The following is a 26376-nucleotide window of genomic DNA, read 5'->3' on the forward strand; positions in this document are numbered from 1 at the left end:
AAGGGGGAACTAAGAGCTGGAAATTGCTTAAGAGTAGCATAGGCTAGGGTTACAACCAGGAAGTGTCCAAAACTAGGGTTTGGATTCATCAGACTTCAAAGTCTATATATCCCTTCATTTGATTTTTCTAATTTTTATGTGTATAAGAATCACCCAGAGATCATGTTCAAAATATAAATTCATGACCAGTCCCCAAAACTATGATTTAGAAGATATTCTGTAAAATCAAAACTCTATATTTTTAATAAATATAGGTAGGTTATATATATAGTCATTTAATACTTTGACATATTAAAAATAAAAGTATGCTTTTAATAAAAGTAAGGCAGGTGGTTCATGGATATTATTTGAGCAACAATTTTTCAGGGCAAAGTTTCTCAAACTTTATAGCCTCAGGATTTCTTTACACTATTACAAATTACCAAGAACCTTAAAAAGCATTTATTTATGTGGTAAATAATATCTGATATATAGTAACGTTTGATATTTGTGGTGTTAAAAGTAAAACTGAGAAATGTTTACAATGTTTAACTCATTTGAAAATACCAAGAATAAATCCATTACCTGTTAGCCAAGTAACACTTTATAAAATATATTTTCCAAATTAAAAACATTTAGTGAAAACAAGACATGCTATTGCATATTTTTTAAATATCTTTAATGCCTCACTCAATAATTCTCTTATCAGTTTCCACATTCAGTCTATTACAATATGATGTTTTAGTTGAAGTACAGGAAGAAAATCAGACCTTACAAAAATACATAGTTTGAAAAATGAGAACTTTGGAGACTCCCTGAAAGGATCTTGAAGATCCCCATGGTCATGGGACCATATTTTGTGTTCCTGTTTCATCGGTATTCTGTTATTAGAAAGTTCTATATTCATCAGGCTTTGTTGGCAATCAAAGTTTAGGGACACTAAGGAGCATTAGAAATGAATTTATTTCTTCATTACTTAAGGTGGGGAAAATTATTTCATAAATATTACCCCAGTTGCTCTTTTATTAATTTACTTTATTAGGTTTAAAGCAGTATTGGAATATAAAATAGAAGTGTAGGTGATGGGGAAGAATTTTGTTTAAAGAAATCGGGTTTCAGAACAATGATTAGATTGAGGGTAAAGTGGTTTCAATAGGCAGTGAGGAAAGAATACATTAGGTAAACAATTACAGGTAGAAAATGTGGGAGAGCAGGGAGCAATCTATAATTATAGTACATAGTTGTTTACAATTGAATAAATAACAATAATGGTAAGGAAGTGCTATCATAACTTTCTAAAAAGGTTGATTAGTTTGGTTGATAAAACAACATTTTGTTCTGGTCATATACCTCTTCAAATTTTGTTACTTTTTTTTGTTACTCTAAGTTTTAGTTCTATAACCTAAAACTTACTGCCATGCTAGTGTAATAACTTTGACAAACATTATCTCATTTCTCATTTATCTATGGTAAAAGTGGAAGAACCTGAAAAGGAGCCAGGAAAGAAGCAACTGGAAAAAGTGAGCGGAAAACCTAAAGTGTGTGTTATCCTGGAAGCCATTTGAGGTAAGTGTTTCAAGGAGGAGGGAGTGATCTACTCTGTCAAATTATGCTGATCCATGAAGATAAAATGAAGAATAATAATTGATCATGAGATTTAGTGACATGGAGGTCATTGATAACCTAGACAGGAAAAGTTCCCATGGAGTGGTTGAAATGAAAGTTCCATTGCTATGAGTTTGAGAGAGACTGAGAGGAAAGGAGTTGAACACTTTGTATAAATAGCTATTTCCAGGAGTTTTGCTAAAAAGATAAGCAGAGAAATGGAGCAATAGATTTTAAAGGATATGAGGTTAATAGAGGTTGTTTCTTTTGGTTTGTAAATGAGATCAATAATAGGATGTATATTTATTTACTGTTTGGAGAGCTTCAGTGGTGAATTCTCAAGACATGAATCCTTTCCTTATAGAATCCATGATCTAGTGGGGGGAAATGGTATCAAACAAATGATTATACAAATAATTAGAGTGTAATTATCACACCTAACATTTTCAAAGACACCAAGAAAGGCTTCCCTATGTAAATGATACTAAGGTTTCACTTAGGGAGGGAATAGTATTTGCAAAGGTCTTGGGTAGAGGGAATATGGCATATCAGGGATACTGACAGAAACAAGCTACTGAGCTTGAAGTACAGACAGAGGGGAGAACGATCATGGCAGAAGATAAAAGTGGAAGAGTTAATCAGTGACTAAATTATTTAGGTTGGAGTTCATAGATTTAGTTCAGGTCTTTAGTTATTATGCCATGTACTTTAGGGATTCTTAATTTCATGAGCTGGGCATAAAAAAAGTAAACTAGCCAAAACTGAAAGGAAAAATGGGACAGCTAGAAAGCAGAAAGGAAAGGTGAATTGCATTACCACTATTCATACTGCTGCAGACATGACATTAGTCCAAGTCTATCTGTAGCTTCATTATTAATTATTTTTTCACTATACTAAATTTATTCAATATTCATAGCATTGAGATATTTCTGTCTATCTGATCAAATCATATAGTAAGCAGGCCCAAATTTTTTGTTAATATGGCCAATAACAACTGATTGTCATTCCCTACTTAATATCCTCCAGTGACTTTCTTTTAATCTCTTAAAAATAATATATTTTCCAACTTTTTCTTATGAAATTCACAAGCACTTGAAAAACCTGAAGACTAACACCTAAATACCCGCAATCTAGAGTCAAGAACTTTTATCATTTTGTTCTGTTTGCTTTCTCTGTTTTGCTGCATCATTTGAAAGTAGGTTACAGACCTCATGATGCTTCATATGAACATATTGCAGCATATATTGCCTAAAAATAAGGCATTCTGTGTAATCTCAATATTACGAATTTAAACTGCTTATTTTCCTATCATCTAATGCCTAATCAGTATGAGATATCTTAGATCCCTTCTCTCAGTTTTTAGCAGTTCTGTTGGAGTTTTTATAAAATGAGAATTGTTTTAAGTGCACAGTTTGATGATTTACTACAAATTTACAAAAGTTGTATAGCCATCATCTTAATCTAATTTGAGAACATTTTATTATTCTAGAAAGAAATATCTTATACATGCTTTTCAATTCAACTGGGATTAAATCAAGGTTATGTCTCTTTAAATATTTTTCCTGAAATATTTTTTCTTTTTTTTTCCATGAAATCGATTTTTAGAAGAAATCAGCTGTTTGTTTTATGTAATATTCCACATTTCAGATTTATCTGGTTGTTTCCTCATTATGTCATTTACGTTTTTTCTCTATCCCTCCACCAATTGTCATCCCCCAATATGTTCTATTAACATCCTTGTTAGACTCCTTCTGATATATTTGGAATAAAACCCAGATTTGCTAATTATTTCCCTCCCCTAACATGTAAGCCCCATAAAGCCTTCTCTAATACTAGTGTCTGGTTCACAGTAGTATCTCAATAAAAACTTGTTGCGTGAATGAATGAATTACCTACATTCAGATTGTATATTTTTGCCATCCAGTTTCAACCTCAGCTTAAGACATTTTTTCTATTTTAAATTGTATTATGATTGAAATAAAGTTACAGAACAATGATTTACTTTCTAAGCCAGTAATTCAGACTGATGAAAATCAAGTTTGCTTTCATTTTAGTATGTCATCAACACTTTAAGGATTTCTCTAATTTATTTTACATATTTTATTGCGTTTGAGGCTTTGGAGTACATGTGAAGAACATGTAGGATTGTTGCATAGGTACATACATGGCAATGTGGTTTGCTGCCTTCCTCCCCATTACCTATATCTGTCAGGGTTTCTCTAGTTTTTAATAAATCAAATTTATTTCAATGATGAGGAATTTAATGCTGAAACATTTTGAAACTGGCTACACCAAATAAATTGCAAGATTTTGATAGTGCTGCTTATAGGAAAACTTAGGGGAGTTATATAAGTAATCTCTATGTTTATATTCAGGGCTGTTGAGGCATTTAAGGCTAGAATTAGCTTCTCCCTAACACAGAGGAAAATGTTATCTATAGAGTTTGGAGAAACACAAGCAAATGCACTGGAATCTTCAGATTCCAGATTCAGGTAATTATATGAGCAGATTAATTCAGTATCAGTTAAAGAATGAAAAAGATTCAGAGATATCTGGGTGAAAATAACCAACTTCCCGGTATGGAATCCTCCTATATTTCTAATGACTACAAGACAACTGCTGTGGGCAATGATATTGTAAATAAGTAAAAATAACAGATAAGCTTGGAATATGTGGCATGGTGTTAAGTATCAAGTTAGCAAATTCCGTTGCTTCAGAATGTCTGCCAAAGCCATGGATACAGCGTGGTAGTCTTGGCAACGCAAGAGCCTTTACCTTTTAGATCTTTAGAGATCTGGAATCCAGTGAGGGAAAAGGAAATTACAAATGATCATCTACACATATAAATCACAGAAACATATACTATCATGCAAAGGAACACAAATACTATTAGATAATCTGGAGGATAAAAGGAAGAAACTTAAGTAGAATTTATAACTTAATACAGGCTGATTTGAATACGCTCCATTTCCTTGTGACTGATTATAGATAACACTGTTCCTTAAGCATTCCCATATTTGCAGGTATGAAGAGAGAAGGGAAAACTTTAATCAATCAATTTTAACAGCTCTAATAATCAGGTTCAGTAAGGAAAGAAGTTGAAGATAACTTAAATGGTGTTATTGAGTTTTCTGTATATTGCCACTTTCCCAGGTTACCTTCATTATTGTAAAACTTAGTTGTATACAGCCACATGGCAGTGCAGAAAAAAACACTGACTAGTTTTAGCTAGGCTCTCATCTCCACCCTTAGCCCATAACAGGGTTATGCTTTATATATCTGAAAATTTTAGATTGATTTGACAAATTCGCAGAATATTTTCTTTAATTTGTCCCAGTTTATAGAAACTGATCTTATCAACCCTTTAAAATTCTGTTAACATTAGGCTTTCTTCTGCCCTTTCAAAGAAGCATTTGGCCTGTCACCTTCTCAACATGAAGTGTAGTTATACAGTTGCAAATAACCATTGCATTTTCATCATAGTTCTCAGCTAGAATTCACAACCACTTTTCCTACTATAACATTATTTAATAGTACAGACTATAGATCAGGCTTCTAAGGGTCCAATCTTGACTTTAGCTTTTACTAGTTATAAGACCTTGAACAGATTACCTAACCTTTCTGAGATTCAGTTTCCTTATCTGTCAAACAGGGAAGATAATTGTACCTACTTCATGGAGTTTTTGATAATTAAATGATGTAATTCATACAAATCACTTGGAACAGTACCTATTCATGTTAAGTATTGCATATTTATATTAATTATTATATACTGATTATAATAGTCATAGGCATATCAACTCTTTATAGTTATATAAACCTTTACAATTTTCAAATGGTTCCCAAAGAGTATTTCATTTGAACTTGGGGATAGGGGATGGTGTTTTAAAAGAGAATAATCATATATCAGCTCTGTTTACAGATATAAGAACTGAGACAGTGAGGTAATATGGTTTTTCTGAGAGTACTCAGCAAGTAAATGGGAGAGCTGGGCCTTCAACTTTAATGATCATTCGCTGCATCAGTGAAATTGATATAGCCTGCCCAGTGAATTTTCCTAAGATGCTTTATCTCCTTTCATCCAGCCAAATCTTCCTTAGTGATCTTCCTGGAAAAGAAAAACTGCTTTTTCTCCCTCTAAGGATGAATACTGAGTGATCCCTCCACATGGTTTTCAAATTATGCCAGTTATGTAAATATAGTCCTTTTTGATTCCAGTATGATAATGACAAAATAAATTTGCACAGTTTTTGATGCTTCTGACCATTCCATGCTATTATTTTCAGTAGCCAGCTATAATTTAGTTATGTTAACAAATATGCTCTGGCCTTTGGATTTTAAGGACATGTGCATATATAGTCATTTCTAATATGAGAAAATCTAAAACTCATACAAGTGTATCTATCTTCAATAAATAACTGTAGTACTTTTGGCTGTTTCTCAGCCAGTATATTTGCATTACATTCTCTGTTCTGTTTTCAGAAATACATTAAAAATTTATGTGGGGGTGGCAGTTTGCAGAAGGCACTGATACATGTAAAAACAACTAATGCTATTTAAAGCCATGCACAAATAGATATGTTTTGAATTATGTTCACTGGGAAAAATAGTAAAGAACTCCCTTGGTATTTTGCTTCCTATGCTTAAGGCCCTATCTTTGATAAGTTGTTAGACGAGATGACAAGTGTATCTTGGCACAACTAGATGCTAGGGAAATGTTGACATATTTTAGACTGCAAATCAGTTTGTATGCACAGTGCATTGCCTCAAGGGGCATATTATGGTCCTCTACTATAAAGCATATTGCTTTACTTTAAAACTAAAATGTAAATGAAATTATAAGAAATAAATAGAAAGTCCAGTTTGATCTCACTCTGAAAGTTTGAAATAATTTTTCAATTGCATACTGGTCAAATGTGAATAAAATTGATTTTAGGTGTTCAGTGCTGAACAACACTGGCTTAATAACATTTGTAGTTTGAGGAACCTTGTCAAGGATTTCGACAAAACTTAAAAGACATTTATTAAGCAGGAACTAGTACAATGGGCATAGAACATGGGGCAAACCTGATTTGTTCAGGGTGTATTTTTATATTAGTAGTCATATCACACAGATGGAAAGAAGCCAGTATTCAGTTAGATTTGGTTCAGGTCAGGTGACCTGTGGAATAGAGGGGCTGGAAGTTTAAGGGTTCTAGGCCATTTTGATTACTTTATGTAAAGTCATGTCCCACCACATCTGAACACAGTGCTCTAGAGCAAAATCTGTTGTCAAGAAACAATCAAGAAAGTCATGAGTGACTATCCAAAACATATCAAATGCATTGTCAAAACAAGTACCTTCTTGGAAAATGCTTAGTTGAATTTGATATTTATGTATATAATGGTTTTCTACAGAGGATTTCCTAAAGCATTGACACTGGAACTATAGACACTGTTGTTTTTTAGTTCATGGCTGCTTGGCTAGGGTAAAGTGCTAAAGGGACAAAACTTGTGAATTTAGTTCCTCTGAAGGCCTTTACACTGTTTTTTAGACTATACTCTTAGTCTTTCAAAGAATTTCAGAAGTATATTAAGGACAGATCCATTCTTATTACTTGAGAAATAAATGTACTTTGTCGGTGATGACTCAGTCATATCACCTAGATGTCACATTATAGTCAACACGGTGTTTTATGTATCATCTCTAAATAATTCCTGTCTGGTGCAAATTACTTAAACTTAATGTGTGATTGAATAAATTAAAACCATTTTATATATTTTGTAACTCTGTCTGCCGAGAAGGCCTAGAAGAAATAATATCCCAATAGCAATGAGCACACCCAATGCGAAGGTCTTGTTTTCTAATAAATAGCATTCTACAGTAAAAGGAACCGTAGCTCTGTAGAAATGGCTGATTCTAGGGCTAATGCAGGGATATACAAAATGATACTGGAGCACCTTGTAAGAGCCAGCAAGTAAGGGAGTACTTAAGAAACAAAATGAGGGAGTTAACATCAGAGGGACACAGGAGCTAACTAAGAGAGCTTTCAGTGGCCAAAGCTGAAAGCAACAAAATAAAATTTTAAGCAGCAAAATAAAATTGTGTTATAATATTACCCAAAGTATAAACTTAATACTCATGAATCCATACTGGTATAAATAAATGGCTTAATAAATAGGGATAAATGGAAAAATCTCCCGTGCAAATGAATTCCAGAAAATTTATGTAGGCATACTCCATCAAGATGTTGGAATGTAATTTCCTATTTAAGTGTGGGATGCACATAGTGACTTTTTTTCCCCAAAGAGTACAGTATGGAAATGGCAGGAGAATAATCTTAGAGTGGAGAAAACTGATAAATACTACTTCAGTCAGGTGATCAAGGTTAGCAACCTTAATGATAAGTTAGTGGTACATCCCTTTAATATGATGTGATGAGAATGATACTTTGCCTTTGTGTTATTTCTCCCAAAACCTTACAATCTAAGTATAGCTATGATAAAAACATTAGACAAACCCAAACTGAAAAGCATTCTAGACCAAGCACTGTGGTTCACACCTGTAATCCCAGCACTTTGGAAGGCCAAGGCAGGTGGGTCACTTCAGTCCAGGAGTTCACGATCAGCCTGGGTGATATGGCGAAACCCTGTCTCTATGAAAAATTATAAAAATCAGCCAGATGTGGTTGCACGTGCCTTTAGTCTCAGCTACTCAGGAGGCTGAGGCAAGAGAATCGCTTGAGCCCAGCAGGCAGAGGTTGCAATGAGCCAAAATGTTGCCACTGCACACCAGGCTGGGCAACAGAGTGAGACCCTGACTAAAAAATAAAATAAACACTCTAAAAAATATCTGATGATTACTCCTCAAGATAGTGATGGTCATCAGAAACAAATTCTGATGAACTGCCACGGTTCAGAGGAGTCTAGAAGACATGATGCCTAATTGTAATGTGGTATCATAGATGGGTTCTTGGGACAGTAAAAGGACTTAGCCAAAAAATGAGGAACTTTGAATAAAGAATGGACTTTAATTAATAATAATGTATCAGTATTGGTTCACTAGTTTTGGCAAATGTTCCATATCAATGTAAGATATTAACAGTAAGAGAAACTAGATGCAGGGGATACAGGAATCCTCTGTTCAATATTTGTAAATTTTCTGTGAATCTAAAACTATTTTAAATACAAAGTTTGTTTAAAGAATACATATCACTTGATTGCCATAAAAGCTAAACAATGTGATGATTTGTTTTTCTGAATTTAAAATTCAAAGTGTCGTACTATAGTAAGGCCAATGAGAGGGTGAAGTGTTCATTTCTTTAAAACAAACATTTAACAAGTATTTATCCTTGGAGCTTCTACCCTCTGACATCATTCTTTCCTATCTTCGCACTTGCATCTACAATATTTTGTTGCTTCTGTAAGCTTTCACATATTATCCTTAAGATGGCAGAGACTGACCATTTGTCACTTGACAATTCTGTAGAGGGAAGAAAGAGGAAGAGATATTTTAAATTCTCACATTTTCCTTAGAATGACAAATCCTCCATGACAGAACTCTGCTGGAGGGAATATACATGAGAAGAATTGTTTCCACAATGCAGTTTTCTACCATGTTGATTCCAGTCAGGGTAAGAGTGATAATTTCTGCTTCAGAACAGTCATGTTAACAACTAGAATAGGATGTGTTCATGCTTGGCTTTTATTTAGGAAAAAGGATATTGTATAACACACCCTTGCTAAAGCTATGTATTTCCTAGAAATTAAATGATTAATTTAATTTATGATTTTAATATATGATTTAATATATGATTTAATTTTTCAATAAACCCTCTTTATTTCTTATTTGGTTTGTGACTTAGATTGCACTGTTGTTATTTTCTATATTATCATCCAATGTAAAATGGCTAAGCATATTGTTATAATTAAAGATATTGTTACATGTACAGATAATTGCCATTTTATAATTTAACAGACCCATTCCTGTCTTAAATCCTTTAAGAAGCTTTCTAAGATACACTTGTTTCAGCAGCATAGTAAGTTGCATGAGCTAATGTGAACAAATAACATTAAGGTTTTGTTAAATAGGAGCCGCATCCAAATGCCCAGATATTTGCAGAAGAGTTGAATGCTTCAGATTAAGGTTTAGAGGAAATGCCAACTACTTTCAAAAAGATATTTCAACTCAAATTTATGTATCTATGAAAATTTATCTACAATTATACATCTCACTGAAAATTTATTGGAATCATTTGTAATCTTTAAATGATTTAGAGATGATCTTTAAAATAACTAGTTTTAGTGATATTTATGGTAGAAACTACACTGGGAAACATTAAGATATATTTTCAGTGACCTTACTTTTATGTTGATATTTAACTGAGTATGTTTAATATCAGATGGCATAATCACTTTCAAAAAGGAGAAATTGAGATGATTACTAGTATATAGAAGTAATATGACTATTTTACACTGTATTCAGCTTTTCCTTTGTACCTCGAGGCGTTACCATATCATTTGATATTGCTTCTGCTTGGGAAATTCAATCTTTTATTACTCCCATTCTGTTTAACTGTTTCTGGCTAACTCTTGTTTATGCCACAGGTTTCAGATGATGTGTCAGTAGCTCAGACTTAACCTTCGCTTCTGAATTAGGTATCTGTTCCTTTTGTAACATCCTGTACTTTTCCTTTATCTCTCCAATCATGATTATGATTATATAATCATCATTTGTTTTATATTTGTGTAATAACTATTCCCTTTACCAAACCATAATATCCACTGCATAGTATCTGGCACATAATAGATTTTCAAAAACGAATTGTAAGAATCAATGAACAAATATTATTATAATATCCAGATTACTAGCATGATTTTCACAATTTATATCTAACCGTTACAGGATTTTAGCATATTTCATGCAAATAAGTAGATGTACATAAAATCAAGTTACTCCTTGTTCTGTAATAGAAACAGAGAAGGTTAGCCACAGTGCTTTCAAAACAGAGTATTTGAGCAAGAGATTTTGTTGGTGTTACTTTTTCTCTTTTCTCAGTCTGATTTATCTTCTAGGAAAGGATCACACAGATTCTTCAGTTCAAATGAACTCCAGCAGCACTTACATGGTGTCAACACAATCTCGCATTCTCTGCTGTTACTCCAAATTTTAATTATTGGTCTCAAATCTCCTATACTGTCTTAATCTTAGCAGACAACCTTGGCACTTACCACTGAGTGAAAATGAAGACTATTATGTGAGAAATTCTCCATCTTTCTCTCTTTTACCTCCTGCCATCCTCCAAAAAATCCTGCATCCCTGCATCGATATCCATTCTCTATTCTTATCCTCTGCTCTTGGGAGAAGAGAGATTCTTTCTACCTCTGATTTTAATGTTATTCCTTTCTGTTTTCTCTGTGATCTTGCCACATTAGTTATTCCCTCTCTTACCTATGTTTTTTGTTTTTCGTTTTTTTGTTTTTTTTGAGACAGAGTCTCACTCTGTTGCCCAGGCTGGAGTTCAGTGGCCTGATCTCCTGCCTCAGCCTCCCGAGTTGCTGGGACTACAGGCATGTACCACCATGCATGGCTAATTGTATTTTCAGTAGAGATGGGGTTTCACCGTGTTAGCCATGATGGTCTGGATCTCCTGACCACGTGATCTGCCCACTTCAGCCTCCCAAAATGCTGGGATTACATAAAACAATTTTAACTCTGCATCTTATGGTTGCCTTCCTGTCTCTTTACGTTCCATATTGACTGTATCTATATACTCTAGGTCTCTACATTCTCACCTTCAATTCAGTCTTTTAACCCGCTGTCACCTGACTTCTGCCCTCACCACTTAGTTCAGATTCCATTAGCAAAGGTTACTAATGACTTCTTAATAGCTACGCATAGTGAACATTTTCAGATCTTATTTTAATTTCACTGATCTGCTGGATTTAATATTGTTGTCTATAACATCTTTTCTATTTTTATGAATTTTTCAAAGGTAAGGATAATACCTGCTTTATGTAGAAATTTTAAACATTACAGAGTCATAAGAATTCTTATGCTTTCCTTGAAACTTTATTCTCCCTGTGTTTCTGTGACTCTTTCTTTTCTGATACTGGTCCAGCTCTTACCACTCTGGCTAATTTCTTAAAGCATACTTTATAGATTTTTCGTTAAATGCCAACCCCTTGCGTGTTGGTGTTCAGTTGAATCCAGTGCTCAGACTTTTTTTCATTTGAAATTTCCCTGCAAAGTAATTTAGTTTTCTCTCATGACTCTGGCTATCATTCAGTGACAGCCAGTTCAGTATCTCTGACTCAGATCGCTTTCCAAACCGCCAGTATCCATACATCCTCTTTCTTACTTGCATAATTATCCAGAAATCTCATAGGCGCTTCAAACTTTATCATTCCAAAGTGGAAACTAGAACCTTTTCTCAAAGCCTGTGCCATTTTCTCTATTACCTAGTCGTTGTTGCCTTTAGTCTAATGTGTCAAGCTGGAGGCTTATGCCAGATTTGTGTATCTTTTTCACCCTTCCAATTTATCACTAATTTAAATAGAATCTTCTCAACGTGTCTCATATAGTTTCACTCTTTTCATTCACAGTGTGACTGTTTGACTTCAGACTCTTTCATTTCTTGTTTACATGAATGCTTGAGTGGTCTCATCACCTTCTGTCTTAACCTGACTTTAATCCATCTTTTACTCTGTAAATAATTGTCCTTAAACACTCAAATGTGACCATATCATTTTTCTACTTAAAATAGTGTTCCCCCATTAGCTTTACTGTAAATCCCACAGAGGAGATTCCAATCTCCTTACCATACCACCCAAAGCCTTTGTGAACTGGCCTTTGCCTATCTTTCTAGCTAATGTCAGGGCTAGGTCTCAAGGAACTGAAATTAGAATGGAACATTCTATTGTGAGTGTCAAGTAACAGAAAGAAGCTGCAAGTTGAATATGAACTAAAGTATTTAAGAGTTTCGGTTGGTCAAATCAGAGACATGATGATATTTGAGAGGTGATTAGGGTAAGAGTAAGAATGAAAATTACAGAAACACCAAGGATTTGCACATAACTAAAGAGGAAGGAGAGTAAGATCAAGAACACAGGAAGTAAGATGTTGGAAACTGTTACCAAGGGTCACTGAAATGTCTATAGCATTGAGCTTATGATGGGTAGGTATGTTAGGTTGACTTAAAGGATCAGGGTTAAGATGGAGACTGGTAGAAAAATCTATGATATGTCTGATTGTTTTTCTCTTCTATATAAAAGTCTTTATTGGCTCCCTATCAACTATAGAACAAAAATCCAAGATTTTCAAATGACCAAAGAGGGCTTCCATATTTAGGCTTCTTTTTATCTCTGCAAACTTACCTCCTTCCCCTTGCCCTCTTGATCTTTAGGTTTCATCAACAATAAATACCTGGTGGTGCTCTTTTCTCATGTTTCCTCTACCAAAATTGTCCTTAATATCCTCATATTCTGGGTAAATGACTGTTCATTATTTAAAATCGTATAGACATCACCACCTCCAGGATGCTCCCTCTGAATCCTCTTCTCTCCCAGAGTTACCCATCTATCCATCCATGAACTTATTTGTTTGTTTATTATTGAGAAAATATTTACTGAGTGATTGATATGGGCCAGATTCTATGTCATGTAATGGGAACACCATGGTGAATGAGATAGGCCACACATGACCTTTACTCTTCATGGTCTTACATTTAGCAGTGGATACACATGTATAATGAAATAATCACAAATGAAATAATTACCAATTTCATAAATGCTATGAATAAAAGAAACAGTGAACTATCATACAGAAAAATGAGGATGAAGGGTAGGCAGAGAGGCAAACTAATTTAGTGTAAGTTTGAACCATACAAAGTTGTTGATATTTAAACTGTTTGTGTCCCACAAAAATAGTTTTACATAGTTTAATCTAATAGTTGACTTTCTGAGGAATTGACATTTAAACTGAAACCTGAAGGATAAGATGGAATTGGCCATACTGGCTAAGCCTATAATTCACCATGTTCCAGTAAACAAATGAAAAAAAATTGAGAAAAGGAGTGAGTGAAACAAGACAAAATAAGAGAGAGAAGTAAGTAGGGCAGATCATATAGGACCTTATAGGAGATTGGATTTGATTTATTTAAAATGAAAAGCCACTGGAGTTCGTTAAGATCCCTCTGTTTACAGTGGGGACTACAGTAAAAGGGAGTAAGGGTGGGAAAAGGCTACCTTTTAAGAGGTTGATGTAAGGAGACAATTTGGTATTGCCTTATATTTTCAGAGTTTGGAATCAGGCTCCCTTTGTTTAAATCCTGGTTATGCCATTTATTAGCCCTGTTACTTCATGTTCAAATTTTGAGTTTTACTCGAATTCTCTAAGCTTCAATTTATCCATCTGTGAAATAGGGATAATGATAGGATCAACTTCATAGGTTTGGCCTTGAGATTGAATGAGATAATGCATTGCAAATACTAAGCAGTCCTTGACAGAAAATAAACACTTAATAGGGAGTAGAGATTAATAGTCCAAGTAAGAGATGATAGTGGCCTGAACTACGTTGATGACAGCCTATTTGGAGACAAATGAATGGATATGATTCCTATTGGGGAGGTTTAAGTATCAGGATTTAGTAAAGTATTGGATTTGACAGTTGAGGGAGAAGAAGTTTTCAGGTATGACTCCTGGGCTTCTGTCAAAAGGAGTAGAGTGGGTTGTATTGCACTTCCCTGAGTTGGTGAAGGTCTGTCTAGTACAGATTTTAGCTATATAAATTTATCTCTATATACTATATAAAACAGGAATGAAAGAAAGGAAAAAAGGTAAGCATCATAGAATGTAAAAGGAAATGGCTATTAAATATTTTAGATATCTGTCAGAATCTTACATGAGGTATATAAGACACTTTTAGTTTATATTATGCTTATACCACAGTGTCTTTAATATGTAAAATTTTTAAATGTGCATATTGTTTGTACCCATGATATAAGATTTTGGAAATTTCTACTCTACTATGTGATAGGCAGTGAATAATTAAGCTTATATGTTTATTTTGTCTTTATATTAAAGGTGAATTGTAATCATTCCATCTGCTTCCTCTTACAGAATGGACCTTGCTTGGCATTTCAGTAGATAAAGAATTTAAGGAGAGTATCTATCCTTGTTCTCCTTGGCAACTGAGAGTCTGCCCTGGGAAACATCAGGCACCATGGGCAAGCGGGATAATCGGGTAGCCTATATGAATCCTATAGCAATGGCCAGATGGAGAGGCCCAACTCAATCTGTGGGCCCAACAATCCAAGATTATCTGAATCGACCAAGGCCCACCTGGGAAGAAGTAAAGAAACAATTAGAAAATAAAAAAAGAGGCTCAAAAGCATTAGCTGAATTTGAAGAAAAAATGAATGAAAATTGGAAGAAAGAACTTGAAAAAAGCAGACAGAAATTATTAAGTGGAAATGAGAGCTCCTCTAAAAAAAAAGAAAGAAAGAGAAAGAAAAAGAAGAAATCTTGTCGGTCTTCATCTCCTTCTTCAAGCTCTGATTCTTCAAGCAGTTCTTCAGATTCTGAGGATGAGGAGAAGAAACAAGGAAAAAAGAGAAAGAAAAAGAAGAACCGTTCATACAAATCATCACAAAGCTCTACATATGAATCAGAATCAGAAAGCAAGGAGTCTGTAAAAAAGAAAAAGAAGTCAAAGGAAGAAACAGAGAAAGAAAAGGATGGGAGAAGTCTCAGCAAAAAAAGAAAGAAAAGTTATCCTGATGATGATTTATCATCTGAGTCCTCATCTGAATCAGATTATGAAGAGGATGTGCAAGCTAAAAAGAAGAGAAGGTGTGAAGAGCGAGAACAAGCAAAGGAAAAGGTCAAGAAGAAGAAGAAGAAACAGCACAAGAAACACAGTAAGAAGAAGAAAAAGAAGTCTGGTCCAAGTCACAAGTCAAGATAACATAAAAAAAAAAACAAAAAAAAGCAAGAATGAGTTTACCGAGTTTCCCTGTGTTAGTAGAATTATCTCTGGACTTTGAGTTGCCAGTCAAATCCCAGTGTGCCAGAAAGGGGCATAATGGCTGCCGGCAACTTAAATATACGTTTTTGTTTGTTTGCTTGTCCTTCCTTCCAGTGGTTAATTCCTCTGGGAGCTAAAATTCTGTTGTCATACCAGTGAATAAAATGTTTGCAATTAAAGTAAAACGTGTTAGATAATGAATAACTTTGACAAAAAATAAGTGTATTTAAGGTTTAAATGTATCTTATTTGAATACATCTTTGAAATATAATCAGAAATTTCCAGATAATGGTAGTTGGTGTTTTTGATGCAAGGACTTAACATTGATGTGTCAATTCCTTGCTTTTGTAGATAAGTTTAGTTCATTTTACTTTTCTCTTTAATGAATCTTTGTTTACATGGGGAAGAGCATGTGGGGGTGGGAAGGGCAAGTGTTTGCTAATCACTGTGGCTAGCTGAATAGTGTGCCTTTGACTCTTACACATCCTATTTTTGCCAGAGCAGCAGCCATCTGTTTCTTACTTAATGAAATTCTGGGATGTTGTATGCTGCTTCAAGTGAACAAGAAGGACCGAAGTTTACAGCATAAGTAAGCCCCCATATCTTTGAAATTTACCTCTTCTTCAGCACTGTTCATTATACAGTATTGAATAATATTTAGTATTACAATATTACATGATTTGAAGTAACTTTATACCCATTTTGTATGGGAATCATTTTAAACAGACCCTGATGGTTTTTGATTAGGAAATATTCTGCAATTGTTTTTGCATGTTTTATACTATTAAGTTTTAGTTATCTGGCCATATTCTATATAATTGGTGATCCTTTTATAAGATACGATTCATGCTTAGGTTATAAGTTTCAAGTTTGTAGCTTCTTAATCTTGCTATATTAATTTCATTACTGTGTTTAATTGCACCCTTGCCAAAATATTTAGCATGTGAAAAGTTTTTTTAAAAACATATGTAATGCCTTCATATTGAAGCTGGTTACTGTACGCAAGTTAAGTGCCAGACCTTTAGTACGCCATGTGTTACATAAAACTACTGCCAAAATCTTAGTAAGATTGCTGTTGAAAAGATTTTTGTCTTAAGCATTAATATTGAAATATTATAGGAGTTAAATTTAGGTGATAGTGACATCATTGATCTTCCTGTGTCCATATTTTACTACAATTTGGTGCCTTGTATCTGTTGCTGATTCACTTTTACCACTAATGTAAAAATAAGTGAAAAAATATTTTTATGTTACATTTTTATATATCAGAGTAACATAAATTATAAATTTATGTCTCAAAAACCACCTGTGATGAAGGATGTGCTAATTGCAATGTCATAGGTACAAAGTATTTTGGCATGATGAAAGGCTAAATAGCTATTGTTTTAAAATAGCAGATTTTATCTCAGCTACCTTCAATCACAAGGAAAATTATAAAGATAAAAAACATCTGCTAGATAAATAACATGTTGTCTTGCCAAATTTTTTGCATTGGAAATACTGGAATCTCTCATTAAGGTTCTTGGAATATTATAGTGATGCCATGTTAGATCACCTTGGAGCTTCATAACTTTAGCTTTTTCCTAAAAATATATGTTTATGCTGATAAAAAACTATTACATTTATGGGATATTTTGTATCCATATAGAGTTTTTCGAAATGTTCATTAAAATGCTTTCATAAGCTTATATTGTTTGTAGAATATGGCAAAAGTATTTACAGCTCATCATATATCTATCTGCTCCCATTCACTTCCAAACCTCTTGTAGTTAGGCAATGTCATTTGACTACTTCAAGCAGAGGGATTGTAAACAGAAGTGATTTTGCATTTCCATGTTGGAGCTGTAAAAATTTCTGCATGACCCTCCAGTTTTCTTTTGCCTGTGATGGTGAGGTGAAAGCAAGTTGTTCCAAATGGGATACTTACAAGATGGTTGTAACCTGGGTCCATAAGTGACAATTTAGAAGGACCGGACTGGAGTGCTGATGGACTTGCAGTAAAATTTTTAAAGTAAGAAATAAACTGTTATATGTTAAGCCACTGAGATTTGGGGTCTTTTTATTACTGTGTAGTCATCTAACCTAATCTGATCAATAACACAAAACTCTAGTATATCTATTTCATCATTTACATAAAATGACTCACCTTCTTGTATCACATTCTTCTGTAGTCTACCCATTGACTCAGAAGTGATAATTATGCCATAGTAAAAGGAAATACTCATTTATTTGCATCAGTTTTTATGTAATGATTGAGAGAGTGGTCTACCATATTTCATGCTTATCAGAAATGCTGCCTAGGAAATAGAACTACATTATTCTGTTGATTGTAGAAAAAAGTTCCAGTAAAGTGTTTGAGAAAGAAATTTTTAAAGTACTCATGAGGACTTGATGAAGAAGGGGAATGCTATTTTTTATATTAATTATAAAAGTTATGGTAGAGAAATATGGAGGACAATAGACTAAATAGATTTAGTTGAATATTTAATGTGTAGCTTCTAAATTAGAAGCAACATAGTGTTTTCCCTATGTGAAAAGCACTAAAGTTCTTATTAGTGATCTGCCTTACCTGATTAGTACGGAGTATAGCTTTAGGTATAACATTAAATTCGCTTCAGCTATGGAAAGGGCAGCAGTGAGAAAGTAAATAAGAAAAATGAGAGATGGGAAAAATCGATACACTCTAGATTCACAATTTAATTCTGAGCACAAAAGGAATTTGAAACGTCTCAGGCTTCAGGTGAAGGTTTAGATTGGAGATAAGGAAACAATAAAATTTTGGGTTCTTGTTTTTTACCTTTTGACAACTCTCTTGATAATTATACATTTATTTTGAAGATAAATTTCATTTGATGTTGTGACATTTCTGTAGTTACTTCTTTTTGGCCATATTTATTTTACAAAAAGGGACATAGTCTGAGATGTAGGGTTGTAACTACATCATGCCTCATGAAAATTATAGACAACCTTCAAAATCACCTATGTAATTTAACTTTGAGACTTTCTCATTCCTGCCTGAGCTGCAAACAAGGCATGTTTTTTCATCATATGGCTCTAGCACTTTTTCTTGACTCTTCATGCCACTTATAAAGCTTTAATTTGCTTTATATTATGTATTTGTAGACTTATGGTCTCTATGTGTTGTGAGCCTTAGCTCTCAGCTCAGCTCTAGGCTGAAATTTTCATTCTGCCATTTTTTGACATGTGACCCAAAATAAGTTATTTCACTACCTCTCTATGACACAATTTCTTCATATACAAAATCAGAGAAAATGATGTCTGTATTAAATCATATTTGTGTTGCTATAAAGAAATACATGAGGCTGGGTAATTTGTAAAGAAAAGAGGTTTAATTGGCTCACAGTTGTACAGGCTGAACAACATGGCACCAACATCTGCTCAGCTTCTGGTGAAGGCCTCAGGAAGCCCTACACTCATGGTTGAAGGTAAAACGGGAGTAGGCACCTTTCATGATGAGGCAGGCAGCAAGGGCAGGGGGAGAGGTCCCAGACTTCTAAACAACCAGATCTCTTGTGAACTGAGTGAGAACTCACTTGTCACCTAGGAGATCCTATTAAACCATTCATAAAGGATCCACCCCCATGATCCAATCATCTCCCATTAGGCCCTACCTCCAATATTGGGAATCACTTTTTGGTATGAGACTTGGAGGGGACAGGCATGGAGATCACATCAGTACGTATATCTAGGATTGCTGTGAAAATAAGATAAAATAACATTTAAAGTATTTAAATGTTCCTGGCACATAATAAATGCTCAATAAATGTTTTTTTCATCCTCCACTTCCAATTATCATCATGATCACATATGACATAATAATGATGATTTGATTATTGTTATATCATCACCTCCTATGCTGCATTTTAACTTTTTTTAAAGGTAGAAGCTGCTTCATCTTTTGTCTGTAACAATGATAATACATGGTGTTATGCATATGATGGGTGTCTCCAAATTTTCATTAAATTGAATTAGTTGATCAAGACAGGAGAAGGGAAACTCTGAATGAATGTAGTGTACTAGATGTTGTGTGTAAGCTCCTTGCCTTATGTTTTACAACAGCTGAATTGAGATATAATTCATATACCATAAAATTCACCTCTTTAAAGTATACAATTCAATGGTTTTTAGTGTATTTACAAATATATGCAAGCATAACCAGACTTTATAAAAACATACCATGGCCATTAAGCAGTCAATGCTCCTGCTTTATGGACACAGATTTCTGGACCTAACCAAGAATCCCATATAACCACAATGTTAGAACATGTAAATCATCTCAAAAAGAAACTTTGTACCTTTTATCTTCCCTACTCCCACCCCACCCATTCTCTTAAGCCTTAAGCAACTACTGGCAAACTTTCTGACTTCGTATATTTCCCTGTTCTGGACATTTCATATAAATTGAATTACACAATTATGGTCTTTTGTGACACTTCTTTCACTCAGCATAATATTGTCAATGTTCACCCCTTCTTTAGCATGTATTAAGAGCATTTATATCAAGATAAAAAGAAAGAAAATATAATGTAGTCCATAGAATTTCTACTAGAACCAGGAGAAAAGAAAAACTTCCATATTTAAATATGCCCGACATCATTAATCCAATTTGTACTGATTTTAAAATACTGATTATACAGAAGGCTATTGAGAGCTTATATTTCTTGGGTGTAAAAATGTTCAAATATGGATTAATAGAGAAATTGGGTCAATTTTTATGCTAGATGCAAATAACATTAACCTAGCATGAGTATGATTTGTGTTCAGAAATTTGGCAAGTTGAAATTGGTTTAGGGAGAGCATGGATATGCTTATTTTCCCTCCAATAGCTACTACTCTGAATGATTTAATCAAGAGCTCAAGTGTTTTGAAATGTCTTTTCCCAGAAGCTGTTTACAAAGATCAAAGATACAGATTGTCGCCCTTTAAAGAAGTTGCTGTAATCCTTTTTTTTTGTTTCCTGCCCCCAAATAGCTTAACTACTTCTTTACCTATATAGTATCTCATTTTCAACCCGTCCACCCACCTTCTCATCTTCATTCAATTAATTTACCTAAATTTGTTTTTAAGATGTGTCCCATTTAAACCTATCTAAACCTTCACAGGATTAATTTATCTAGACACTCTTCGGATATAATACACAAGAACATATTTGCTCTATTATAGTCTCTTTACTGACATAAATATTTTACTAGTACAATAAACAAAATAGGAAGTAAAGAATCACAGTTAAGGCCCTGTTACATCTATTACAAATGAACAGGAGGAAACCAGTGGTGAAATCCATGAGCTAGTATGACTCAAAGTGATCTTAATAATGTTCCAATACATAAATATAAGATAAAAATAGAGATAAATATCAACCAAAAAATGGAGACTTTACAAAAGACATATTATGATCATTAAGTAGTCACTGCTCCTGCTTGATGGACATATATTTCTGAACCTAATCAAGAATCCTATATAAATGATTTTTATAAGCCCAATGATCTTTTCTAATACCACCTATATCTGTATCTGTCATAGTCAAGAAGTCATTGCAATCAATTAGTAAGGCAAGATTTGATTATCCCCAATATATAGCCCTATATGCACCTGTATAGATTAACCCTTTGAAAAACTGCCGGTAAATATCTGTCATATACCTACCCAGCCACTGATACTATGTTGTACGAAGAGCATTCCCTGCAAGATTGTATCAATCAGAGATCCAATCATTTAACAGGTGGCATACTCCAGATAATTTGAAAAGGGTTTATTTACAAAAGGGCTAGTTACAAAGGTGTCGGCAGAGTATAGGAGAGCCATAGAGCCAGTGCCGTAATCTTGGGGCTAGTAACAATAAGCTACCACTACTTTTAGGCCCAAAGAGACGAAAACTAAGAAAGAGAGTTGTGTATAGAAGGTCACTTTGAGCTGAGCATAGTCACAATCAACCTGAGCTTTCATTTAAACAAATAGATACCCTGAGTTAACTTCCTTTCTTTCTTCTGATCTTTTGTCCTGTTTCCCCATTAGCAGAACCCAATTGGAAATCAGAAGTCATGGGATCACATTGATGTCATCTATACAAGTCAGCCTCCTCAGGCACAGGTCAGGTTGAAGAAGGATAGAGAGTGGAGCTGGAGGGACAAATGAAAGATATACCCAGAACTGCACACCCTTTTTGCACTTCAGCATTCGTTCTCATCCTTCAACTGAGTGAACATTTTATGTCTCCTGCCAAGAAGTTTCATGGAGTCACACAAGTTTCATATCATCTCAAGGTGATGTCAGTTTGATCACACTGCATATACCAGCCACCACTGACATTATTCATTAAAATAGTGGTGGGGTATAGGAAGGTGAAAGGAAAAGGAACATAAAACATAGTGCTACATCTTTTTCTTCTGTAACTGTTCATGAGGCTAAATCAATTACCGTAGCTACCTTTCCTCTCCATTCCAAGCTCCCCTTACCCTCTGCCAGCACGTGAATGGATGGGGTTCTTTACCTAGTCAGGTGTAACAAAACTGTATTCCTGATGGATCTGAGTCTTTGTGGTCCCGCCTTTACTGGGTTCTTGCACTTTTCAGTTGATGAGGACAATTGAACAAGGGAATGAATAACAAGAGGCACCCCAGTGAAGTACTTGAATTCTAAACATAATCCTCTTGGTGCCATTCTGTAGCAACAACCCAATTTTCCCCTAAAATTACAGCCAATTACCTAGTCCAATACAATGACTCTCTTCTACGTCTATTGGTTTAGTAGTATAAGGAGCTCAAAAAAAGCCATGGGGATAGCCTCAGCTTCCTACTCATCAAACCCAGGACTCTTTTTTTCTTTTTTTTTGGTGGAAGTATTCTTCCCTTGTACACTAGGATTTCCAAACATACCAAGATGACTGTGAAAACAGCAAAAAGAAAAAAAAATGTTCAAGGAAATTATGAACTGTAATAGTAAGAGCCACTCCCACCTACCCTTTAATTCTTGGTTATGAAAGAAATTGCACCACTTATTGGCCACATGGCTTAAGCCACATATTGTATCCTTTAGCACAGCATCCTAACCTTGCAGGTTATGTGTGTTTTTTTTTTTCTATTTGGCATAACAAATGAATCTTTAGTAGGCCATATAAGATCAGTTAATTCTGTGGGTGTGAACTCATTACTATAAATGTGTTCTCTGCTTAGAGATAATATCATGTGGGATGCCATGGCAATGGATAAAGGCATTCTATAAGTCCAAGAACAATTGTGCTGACCCATGTCATCAAGGACAAAGTTTTCCCCTTAATAAGGGAAGGAGCCCAATATAATAAATCTGCCACATGCTAACACATCGAAAATTATACCGTATTAGGATTTCAACGCTGGCCTTTGCTATTAGCAGGTTGAGCAGTCAGAACTGGTGGTAGCTGTAAGGCCAGCTGCCTCGCCAGGAGCTGAATGGACACACCCATCCCTCTCCATGCCTGATAACTACGTCATCACCCCAAGCTCATTATCTGGCCTCACCACATGGCTTCCCCACACCCGCCTCTACATACCATACCCAAGCTTATACTCAGCACCAAACCATGCACTCAACCCCCCAGCCTGCTGTTGAAAAACCCCACCAAAAATTTTAAAGAAGCCCCACCAAACCCTGCTCAATAGCAGTCTGCCCCATACGCCCCTGGCCAGCGCACTTACCCAAAGTCCCACCTGCCTACCAATGACAGCCCGCTCCATGCATGTCCTGTTTCTCAACAGCCAATGAAATTGCCTTCGCTTTGTTTCCTCAATAACCAATCAATTGGTTCGCCTCCCTATAAAACCCCTCGCCCTGAACAGCCGGGCGTGACTTCTTTGGCCCCTTCCTGGACCACAGAACGTTGCCCAGGAGCTGAATAAATTAGCTTCTCATTTTCTTATACTTGCCTCAGTTTCCTCATTTTACCTCTGGCAATGGAAAGATTATATTGTTGAGTCCACACATAGACTTTATCTCTGCCACCATGTACACTTCGTATGTTAACCCGTCAAATAAGTATCAGGGTAATGGTAAAGGTTAACTCACCGAAAGAACAGGGCATCTTGCCCAGCTGCTTATTGAGAGCCTCCTCTGATATGGCTACCCACTGGTTGACATTTGCATGGGCTATGAATGTGTTTACACTATTTTAAGAGGAGCCATTATAAGAGGTCCATTCAATTACCTTCCTCCATTCCCATGACTTCTTTTTACTGATTTCCCAATTATGATCTTTCCAAATTCCCAACCAACCTGTTAGCAGCCTTTGCTCATTAATTGATTTAGATCCATATGTCAAGCTATCTCTCCTTCCACTGATGTGTAAAATCAGATATACTGCCAAATATTCTGCTAACTGGAAGGGTTTCCTTTCACTACTGATTTTCACAACCATTTCTTCTTGGTCATATTGGCATAGCATGCAGATCCGTTGGTAAATCAAGCTCATATTTTCTCTTCCACGTTAACTACTCATGAGGAATTCCTCATAGAGTAATAGTGTGGTTGAGGGCAGGTCGTAAAACAGTATAATCAGGTAACATATACGCCTGAGATAACTGTCCATAATTTTAATAGACTGTTTTTAGAGAAATTTTAGGCTCACAGAAAAATTAAGTTGAAAGTAGAGAGAGTTCTCATATACGTTCTTTTCCCACACATACACAACCTCCCCGACTATCAGTATTCCATACCAGAGTGGTACATTTGTTACAGTTGAGATTCTTCATTGACAAACCATCATCACCCAAAGTCCATAGTTTATATTAGGGTTCATTCTTGGCATTGTTTGACAAATTCTATTGAGTTTGACAAATGTATAATGGCATGCATACACCATTATAATATCATAAAAAATGGTTTCATTGCCCTAAAAATCCCCTGCATTCCACCTAATCATCCCTTTCCCATCTGTAACCACCGACAGCCACTGAATTTTTTATTGTCTTCCAGTCTTGCCTTTACCAGATATCATATTTTTGTAATCATACGGTAATGTACCCTTTTTAGGTTAGCTTCCTTCATCTAGTAATATGCATTTAAGGTTCCTTCACATCTTTCCACAACTTGATAGCTCATTTCTTTGGAGCACAGAATAATATTCCATTGTCTGGATGTACCACAGTTTATTTGTCTATTAACCTAATGAAGGACGTTTTTGTTGCTTCAAAGTTTTGATAATTATGAATAAAGCTACTATAAACATCTGTATGCAAGGTTTTGTGTGGCTATAAGTTTTCAACTAATTTGGTTAAATACCAAGAAGTGTGATTGCTGGATCATCTGCTTATAGTTTTTATGTTGCCTTTCAAATATATTTAGGCCAGGTATATACCACTTCTATTTTATAACAAAAAGTTTCTGTACACATCCAAATTCATGTTTGTCTCAATCAGATATGACCAATTAATAATGAGCAAAACAATCTCTTCTAGGGTCCATTCATAAACCAGGAGCTGCTTTTCTAATGGAAGTATGGTAAGACCTTTTTCTTAAATCCAGGAATTCTGTGCTATTTTTCCCCAGTTGAGGCTGTCAGAGGCTGCATACAACATCTCTTTCTGCCACAAAACTTTGCATACCTTCAGGACCTTTGGCTCATAAAGCCTTAACAGTCAAGCATGTTGCACTACAGCCTGGGACGGAAGGAAAGCACATTCTTTTCTAGCACTCACTTAAAATTAGAAGCTCTACAGATCACCAAATACACTGTCAGAGCAGCACTCCAAGTATATTATATGTTGCCTTCCAAATCCAAAGAGGTCTGCTAAGCATTATGTCTGTATGTGTGTGTGTGTGTGTGTGTGTGTGCGTGCGTGTGTGTGTGTGTATGTGTGTGTGTGTGTGTGTGTGTGGTGGGTTGTAAAAGGTAAAGCAATTTGTCTCTCATTTTGAAAGAAATTTTCCCAATATACCCTAGGCCACTGGACTCTCCCCTAATAGGGCAAGTCTTGAACTTTTGTGTAATGTATCTTCCACTTTCTGGCATTCACGTGTTTTACTAAGGCATCTATGGCAGTACTATTGAAAGTATGGTCCATAGACTCATGTCGATTCATGAACTGTTTGTCATTAGTCTACAGCAAGATAAATACAGAAATTAACATATTTAAACAATCATACGGAAATCATGACATACTTGCAATATCCAAATGCATAAACATTTTTCCAGTACTTCATGTTTATTATATATTACAAACCAAATACCACACTTTCTTACTTATAAGTGGGAGCTAAACATTGAATACACATGGACAGATAGATGAGAACAATAGACACTGGGGACTGTTTAAAGGGTGAGGGTGGGAGGGAGTCGTAGGTTGGAAGGCTACTTATCAGGTACTATGCCTACTACTTTGGTGATGAGATCATTTGTACACCAAGCCTTAGTGTTATTCTATTTACCCAAGTAACAAACCTGCACATGTCATGTAACCCTTGAACTTAAAATAAAAGTAGAAAAAAGTATCAGTCTTGGATGAAATGAAAAACAAATAATTAAAAATTGTTATTGAAAATTTTAAAAGATATCCTTTGCTAATGAAACTTCATAAGAACTCAACTACAGTGCTTGCCACTTCTGACTCAGTAGGTCCAATTAACAATGTCATCATTCTAATGGGCCAAAGTGATAGTCTGTGGTATATCAAGATGATCAAAGTCTCTTTGGATTATATTTTGACCTAGAGCAAGAAAGCTTTCAGTCGTGAGGTGATCCAGTAAACAATATATTATTGTCCATGCCATGTAAATATACACTGTTTCTGTTAGT

At 35.0% G+C, this 26376-nt stretch overlaps 1 protein-coding gene across 6 annotated transcripts in view; it reads left to right on the forward strand.

Moving 5' to 3' along the window:
• Window positions 1-17631, forward strand: part of FAM133A (family with sequence similarity 133 member A) — a 39282-nt gene extending 21651 nt beyond the window's left edge. For 4 of the 6 annotated variants that reach the window (XM_032257759.1, XM_032257762.1, XM_032257761.1 and 1 more), the window contains 2 exons: window positions 1456-1499; window positions 14684-17631. In XM_032257759.1, coding sequence (XP_032113650.1) covers window positions 14787-15530 — 744 coding nt within the window. In that variant the 5' untranslated portion in view covers window positions 1456-1499; window positions 14684-14786 and the 3' untranslated portion in view covers window positions 15531-17631. Of the gene's footprint in view, window positions 1-1455; window positions 1546-14683 lie in introns of all 6 variants that reach the window. The other 2 variants (XM_032257760.1, XM_032257764.1) reach the window with 1 other exon arrangement.
• The last annotated feature ends 8745 nt before the right edge of the window (window positions 17632-26376 follow it).

The sequence above is a fragment of the Sapajus apella genome, unplaced genomic scaffold, assembly GCF_009761245.1.
Source record: "Sapajus apella isolate SASKATOON/1434 unplaced genomic scaffold, GSC_monkey_1.0 scaffold98, whole genome shotgun sequence".
In the NCBI taxonomy this organism is placed as follows: Eukaryota; Metazoa; Chordata; class Mammalia; order Primates; family Cebidae; genus Sapajus; species Sapajus apella.